Here is an 8193-nt window from a genome sequence, read left to right on the forward strand (position 1 = left end):
ACATAAAGGGCATATCTGAGAACATCTCACGCATCCTACAACCATTCGATATCCGCGTCCCTCACAAACCCATTACCACACTACGTCAGTTACTGACTAACATCAAAGACAGAGACAAACCGAGGAACAGACAAGGAGCAGTATATAAGATCAATTGCTCCGACTGCCACGCCTCCTACATTGGTGAGACTGGCAGAAACCTCGCAACCAGACTGACTGAACACAAACGAGCGACGAGGAAGGGCGGTGTCAACAATCACATTGCTGAACATCACCGACTTACGAACCACACTATTGACTGGGACTCTGCGCAATGCCTAAACTACAGCACCAACTACTTTCAACGACTGACCCTGGAAAGCTGGTTTACTAACTTGGAACAGACTCCCCTCAACCGGTGTCAACCACTACCGGCACCATACAAACGACTCATCCACGACATTAACATTACAAACGAACCGAACAGAACGACCTAACTAACTCACCCACAAATCCGGACGTACAAGTAAGTGTACATCTTTTTACTTATCCTTTGATGTTTTTTTACAGTTGGTAGTGTCCTAACTGTATCATTATTTTATTTGTGGTTTTCAGATGATGGCAGATTTGATGTTCAGGAAGAATGAATATGATTCTGCTACATTTCACTTCCAGCAGTTGCTGGAAAGAAAACCAGGTACTGTTAACATCGTAAAACTTTCTGTCACTTAGGCATACCAATGATGAATTTCTTCCTCACGCTGATAGTCTTTGAAATTGTGAATACAGAGTTTTGTCACACTGATAACAAACATAGGCCAGTCCTTATTATTTCATATCATTATGAGTTGTTTGCAAACCAGATATGACCAAAACATCATTCTCGACAAACCTGTTACCTTTCTGAGACATAAAAAATGATGGTCTAATGAGCCCTTAACGGATTCATGTGGCTGAAAAAATCAGCAAAACAGAAATTCTCTGATATAACCCCATTGTAATTGTAATAAGTCAAATTTTTTAAATGATTATATTCAAATGGACTTTCATGAATTTAGATCATTACAGTGCCCTAGCGCGCCTGATAAATCTTCTGAGAAGAGCTGGAAAATTAGACGATTGTTCAAAGTACCTTGAACAGGTAAGTGTTAGTGTAATTTTAGTTTTGCGTAGCATGTCGAAACTTATTTTTCCTCCTCTCTTCCTTAGTTTTAAGTCGAAGGATATATGTGGCATATAAATGGAATAAGGCCCAAGCTCAGTTTCAATTTGAAGTTAAAAAATTTAAATTGAAAGATAAAATGGAGAAAATATGAAATTGCTATAAAAGTTGAACCACTGGAACCCTATCTTGGTTGCGATAGATCTTGTAGTAGAGTAAGAGTGTTTTCCATTCAAAACCTGAAGTTGGGATGCTTCAAAAACCTTGTTATTTTCTTCTCTTCCTTCTTGAAAAATACTATGGGACGTTAAAAACAATCAAAAACTTGATTACTTTTAACACAAGAGCTCTGCAATCGCAGAGAGTTCGTGTTTCCTTTTCAAGGTAAGACTAACATCTTCGATTGAAAAGGGGATGACAATTGGTCTTCAAGACTACAAGTTCTCAGGAACACGTTTCCCATCTCATTTTTATTTTTCTTGTGCTGTATCCAATAACTTGTCTGAGGGGAGCCTTTGATTCTATTTCTTTTCAGGCAGAAAGTGCTATTCCACGTGCTGCTATGGATTCTGGATTAAATTACTGTAAAGGACTCTTTCACTGGTAGGATTACTGTTCGGTGGTGAATGAAGATGAAATTTTTCAATGCAAATCTGCATTGAAATATTCTTAAAATCTTAAGAATATTATTATTCCATCAAGGAACGGTGTGAGCACACTAGAGTGCTAGTAGAAGGAGTGTTGTGTCTTGCTTAAGACATGATTATTTATTTGTTTAAATGCAGGTACACAGTCAGCCCTACGGCAGCTCTTAAACATTTCAACCTGGCCAGGAAAGATGCTAGATGGTGAGAAGGAACTCTGTAGTTGTAATTGTGCGTCTTCCTGCTCGATAAGGCTGACAGTTAGTGTTCTTTCCAGTAATGACTTGTCAGCCAGGTGACTGGCTGACTTTCCTTTTGCCTGAGTGGTCAACTGTTCGCCTTTATAAACCATTTTTTACTAAATTACTAAGCAAATAACCAGCAAAGAGTCGTGAGCTTGAAATACGTCTCGAGAAGAAGAGTCAGACAGTCGGGCAAACACAACGAGGTTAAAAACATCAAACAGCGGTCAGTCAGATGTAGAGAATTTCAGACACACAGACTGACTTATTGACTTACTGGACTAACAGACTGGCTTGTTAAGTAAGTACCGTTAGATTAACCTTACCTTGAGTCTTGTTGAAGTTTCCCAGTTGTATTGTGTTGCTCGCGATTTAAGAGAGTATGGATATCATTTGGTAGCAAATACTGACGTTATTATTTTTATTTTTTAGGGGCGAGTATGCTGTTTACAACATGATTGAAATATGCCTTAACCCTGATAATGAAACTTTGGGAGGAGAAACCTTTGAGGCAGTTGATGGTGATGTGAGGTAAGAGAAAGGTTTTGAATATACACGGGGAACCTCAATAAATCTTAAGTAGCAAAAACAGTAGATGCCTGATTAATGACCATCACTCTGCTCAAAGTTTGTCATTAGGAACCAAAGTTTAACTCGTTGGCACTCTAATATCTACCTAGCCCTTTTCTTAATTCTTTAAATTCACATGAAATGTGACAAAACTCGTAATAAAAAAGACAACTGACCTACTGTAAACTGTCAAATAAGTGTTCACCTGTCCAGAGCTTCACATTTATTTTACGCCCTCCTCCCCCCTTCCCCCTTCCCCTCTCCCCAAACGGATTAATCAGCTTACACGTACCTTACTCTTAAAACTTGATTGACGACAGCTATTCAATGACCCCGATCCTGACTTCCACTAAGTGAGGCTGATTAAACATTTGTCACTACTACCGAAAATAGTCCTTCCCACAACTTCTCTTACTTGGACGATCGGATGTTACTCTAGGGCTCAAACCATGTACTGTTTGTGACATCTGTGAATCGCATACATGGTCTTTTTTCTGTTAAAGATTTATTTTTCTAGTCACTATATTCCTTTCAAACTTGAAAGAAATGTGATAGAACTCTTGAAAAGAAAACTGACTTACTGTAAACTGTCAAATTAGTGTCCACCTGTTCAGAGCTTCAAATTTCTTAAACACCCTCCTCCACCTCTCCTTCCCCTCCTCTCCTCCCCTCCTCCCCCCCCTCTTCCCCTCCTCCCTAAGCGAAACGGATCAATCAGCTTACACATACCGTACTTATAACACGACTGACAACAGCTATTCAATGAACTGCGATTCTGACTTCCGCTGAGGTTGACTAAACATTGTCACTACTACCGACAATGATCCTTCCCACGACTTCTCTCATTTGAACGATGAGATGTTACTCTAGGGTTTACCATGTCCTGTTTGTGACTGCTGCTTCTGCGAATCGCATACATGTGGTTTTTTTCTGCGAAAGGTTTATTTTTCTTAACATGCTATATTTCTTTCAAACGTTATTCATACATTCATGCCTCCGTCGCATATCCTCTTTATGCGCAGTTCAAACGAGAAGCAAGATTCAGAAATGATGGCTGTTCGCACTGCTGAAAAGCTGCTAAAGGTGAAAAAGAATTTAGTCTCTTTTGTGTTATGTAAATTTGTGCCAAGGTCCGGTCTGGGGCTTGAACCTCGACCTCCCGCACGCCAGTCCGGCGCTCTACAACGTGTCAGCGGTTAAATTTTTTTTATTGCAGTTAAGTATGTATTTGACTTCGAAATACGCTTAACCTCAAAGGAAAAATAGTGATGGATGTGATATTCCCTTTTTCAAGGAATCGAATCTGACACTCTCCGAATTTGCAATCGATATTTCTTCCATTTTACTAATTTTAATCTAAGAACTTGATTCAAATCTTTACAGGATTTTAAGCCGAAGGGCAATCCTCTAAAGTACCGCATACTCGAAAATAGTGTCTTGATGGCATTCAAGACAAAACCAAATGTGGAAAAGGCCTTGTCTCAATTCATGGAAATAGCTACGACTGAGGTACATGATCTGCTACTATACAGGAATGTTCACCTGCGTTAAAACTGCTATAACTTTATTTAAGATTTGAAACACAGCATAATCTTGATGTAGCCTTTAAAGTGAGAGTAAGCATGAAATTTCTGAGAACCATCTGTATTATACAGTTGGGGCTAATTCTAAAAGCTGAATTTCTTGGGTAATCAATGGTCTTGCAATGCTTCTCATTCTGATGTAACTGTGTGTAACCACATGTGAGTCTCCATTCAATGAAAGGTTTCATTGATACGAACTCCCACTATCCCAAGTTTTCGGTGGATTAACAAAGGATACATGGTATTTGTTGTAATATTACCCTTCATGACGTAAACTAAAAACTTTATATTTTGTTCCCTCAGCATGAATGTGTTCCAGCCCTTCTGGGCATGGCTACCGCTTACATGTACTTAAAACAAACACCACGTGCTCGTAATCAGCTGAAAAGGATTGCAAAAATGAACTGGAACTCAGAGGTACAAAAATGCTTTTTCTTAAAAGTGCCCACTATTCCTTTCACTAAAAGAGAGGAGTAATGCAGTTTTCTATGACGATTTCGGGGGAGGAGTCGTTACTACAGTATATAGAGCTATCACTGTCAAGGGTTTGGGTTGGAGTGTATTCATTGTCATGTATTATTGTGTCTTTCAGGAAGCAGAAGAATTTGAGAGGAGCTGGCTTCTTTTAGCTGATATTTATATCCAGGTATGTAGTCTTTTTAGGATTATGAAAAAAAAGACAGCAAATGTTGTTTCAGAAGCTTCTTCTTTTTAGTAATATGCTTGTGAAGAACGATTTACGGAAGAGAAAAGCACCTATGTTAGTCAGTGTATCGGTGGTTTATCGGGCCGATTTATTCGGCAAATCTTGTTGTGAAGTTTTGTTTTCTAAGCTGGAAAAGAAAATTACTTCCTACTTATCATTCAGAGGTACAGGAAGAAGCTGGAGAATTTCATTGTTAAAAATAATGAATCTTGCCGTTGGATCGGATAGTTTTGGTTAACACTCAGCTCACGTGCATCCGTATTTCATTTCATCGTTGTTAATACGGTCCAATCGGGATGATTATACACTTTGTCGAGTTATTTTGGTCTGTTACCGTCTAAAAAACGAGTAAATACTGAAATCAAGTAAAGTATCGACTTTTATGTAATTTTCAGTCTGGCAAGTTTGACATGGCTGGAGATTTGTTAAAGAAATGTCTTCAGTATAACAAGGTAATGGACGCTGTTTCTTTGCCATCTATTCCTTCACGCCTATATGGAAGGGTTGCATTAACAGTTGGGAGACTCAACGTACTTTTGTATTTGTTTGTAGTCATGCTGTAAAGCTTGGGAGTACATGGGATACATCATGGAAAAGGAACAAGCTTATAAAGATGCAGCTAAGAACTACGAGAACGCTTGGATTTATGGCAATCAAAACAACCCAACTATAGGTATGGTCTGAATCTGTTATAGAAATCTGAACTGAAATAGAGGTTTTCTCTAAGAACTAGGTATACTTTTACATAGAGCTGGATGTTTGAGGTGTTTTTTTTTCCTCATTTTTCGTTTCCTGTCCAGGTTACAGACTAGCGTTCAACTATCTAAAGGCTAAACGTCTTGTAGATGCTATTGACGTATGCCACAAGGTAAAATATTATGTTTTTTGTTTCTTTTTCGTTTCTTATAGACGACAGTAGTAAGTCAAGCACGACCAAACCTGTACTCAAATCCCCGGTAGAATACTATTGCCCCATTGCAGACAAGCACTTTTCTCGTAGGAGACGAAAGCAATCTCTCTACTATTACTTTAGATAAAACAATGCACCAGAGGGTCAGAGATTATGCCAGCGATTATGACAATTTCTTGATTTATTCTTCCCCTCTACACTCAGACTTACAAAAGAATCTTGCCATACGATCAATTTGTCATCGATGTAGAGAAGTAAAGTTGACAACGGTCTTATGTTTCATTGTAAATAACCTTTAACTTTTTCCTCCAGGTATTAAGTCACCACCCAAACTATCCAAAGATAAGAAAAGAAATCCTGGACAAAGCAAGAGCAGCATTGCGGGCGTAAATATTCACTCTACCCCACACTTGGTTCGCTTACACATAGTTATTAACTGGTTTCTGCCGTATTTCATTTGATCATATTGAAAATCAAAACCAATTTAAATAAGATTGGTCAACGGAATTATCACCCTCTCATTCCTCTTAAAAAACTTTCTTTTTCCGACCAAAAGCGACAAACACAGAAGCCGTGAAGGACCTCAAGACAGTTATTTATAAAAAGTTAAATCTTTTTTTTATACCAAAGCTGCGTTCGAAATCAGGTTAAATTTAGCTAGACGTACTATGTGAAGTTTGATTTCTTGTAAACATTGCCAACAAGGCCTATGGCTACCATTGAAAAAAAAAAACTTTCAAGGTCCATTAATCCTTCAAATACTAGCATGAGTATGTTTATTCTCCATAGTGTTTTTTAAAGAAAAAGTAACCCTATGATTTTCGAATGCATGTAATAAAGTTGGTTAGGTTTTGTACAGACAAAAACAGCGTTTAAACGTCCAATTTTTTGAAGTTATTTAACTTACACTAAATGGGATCTCTTTATCATTTAAACTGCATTTTCTAAATGGAAATACAGCATCGATGGACAAAAGAGTATAACTAAAAAAGTTACTAGTAGAAATCGTGTGGAATGCTTTCAAGGAAACCTCTGAAATTCTGTCTTTTTATCAGATGAACTACACTTGATGAAACTTGTAAAAAATTACTTTAAAATGATGGGCTCATTCAAGTATTCACGAAACTGTATCTTTTCAGGAAATTAAACCTGAATTTAATGCCTTTTTCTCCCAGTGATAAGCTTTCTTTCCGAATACTTCTCTATCAAACACGAGAAATCCTAAATTATGTCTATCATCGAAAAGGCTTAATTTTCTTGCCCATCGAGACCCTCTTGGCAATGTGAAACCTAAGTAAATATGCAACTGTTAAACGATTTACTACCGAGTTACACCGCTGACACCTTTATGAATGACTTGCTTACTTGGCGACCTGGTGTTTTGACCACGAGGATGAAAAAAACACTAGGCACAGTGTGTTAACCAGGGAAAAGGATATCTTGTTAGGTCTAGTTGAAGCAAAAACCCATATAATTGTGCAGAACTATAACTATGCGTCTTAGTTCTACCATATTTTAAATCTTTTTTCGTTTATAAGGGAAAACTCTGCGTAAACCTGGGCAAGAAATGCATTCTTGCTTCTGATTGGCCGGCTGATAAACCAGAAGCCTATTGATAATGTGGAAGAATTAAAACGCTTCATGCTTTTGATTGTAACTATCCTTGTTTTCGTTTGTTTCGTTATTTCTACCTTTCTTTTAATCTTTTTTCGACCTCGGGTAATTTTCTTGTACTGTGCTGAACATCGTCGTCGTGTTTGGTTTTTTACTTTAGCTTTGTTGGGATACTTTTCACATTGTATTTGAAATCGAAATGGAATTCCTTTTGTATCATTTTTAATTAGATACAAATTGAGGTTTCTAGCCCATTTGTAAAAAAAATCCGAAGTATCCTAAATTTTCTACACCACTCATCAGCCCTCCTGTCTTTATACTCCAATGTCTCGCGTTACTGAAGCAAGGAAGACGGGAGAGTCGATGACTGAGACCTTGAAGTAAGTTTTAACTTGCTTTTATGTCTTTAAAGAAGTATGGGTGACGATGAGTAGTGTCAAAAATTTAAGAAACTTCTGATTTTTTGAGAATGGGTCAGAAACCTCATTTTATGCGTACCTTTTTTTTTTTTTTCAATGTCAGACGATTCGTTTTTCACACTTCTTCGTTCCTGCCTTGGTTAGATAACTTTGCCATTTTGAAAAAAACCAGGTTTCACTGAGAAAAGAATTCTTGCCTGGAAATTTTGAAATTGAGACATCTTGTGTGTGCCAAATTCTTTGACATCTTCCTTAACTTGTTCACAGTTTCTTCCTAAACAAAGTCGTTTAAGTATTTAGTGGGCTTCCTGGAAGTTAGTGTAATAGTATCAAACTTACGTCACTTAATTGTTATTTAATGTTA

The 8193-nt window shown here is 37.6% G+C and overlaps 1 protein-coding gene across 1 annotated transcript in view; it reads left to right on the forward strand.

The window, feature by feature from the left end:
- The window catches only part of LOC131778409 (tetratricopeptide repeat protein 21B), a 28524-nt gene extending 20703 nt beyond the window's left edge, over positions 1–7821 (forward strand). The window contains exons 31-43 of the mRNA XM_059094812.2: positions 595–676; positions 1038–1120; positions 1677–1744; positions 1927–1989; positions 2460–2558; positions 3620–3680; positions 3981–4106; positions 4484–4597; positions 4773–4826; positions 5282–5338; positions 5439–5559; positions 5687–5754; positions 6109–7821. Of these exons, the coding sequence (XP_058950795.1) occupies positions 595–676; positions 1038–1120; positions 1677–1744; positions 1927–1989; positions 2460–2558; positions 3620–3680; positions 3981–4106; positions 4484–4597; positions 4773–4826; positions 5282–5338; positions 5439–5559; positions 5687–5754; positions 6109–6186 (1074 nt within the window). The 3' untranslated portion in view covers positions 6187–7821. The remainder of the gene's footprint in view (positions 1–594; positions 677–1037; positions 1121–1676; positions 1745–1926; positions 1990–2459; positions 2559–3619; positions 3681–3980; positions 4107–4483; positions 4598–4772; positions 4827–5281; positions 5339–5438; positions 5560–5686; positions 5755–6108) is intronic.
- Positions 7822–8193: the final 372 nt, after the last annotated feature.

The sequence above is a fragment of the Pocillopora verrucosa genome, chromosome 10 (genome assembly GCF_036669915.1).
Source record: "Pocillopora verrucosa isolate sample1 chromosome 10, ASM3666991v2, whole genome shotgun sequence".
In the NCBI taxonomy this organism is placed as follows: Eukaryota; Metazoa; Cnidaria; class Anthozoa; order Scleractinia; family Pocilloporidae; genus Pocillopora; species Pocillopora verrucosa.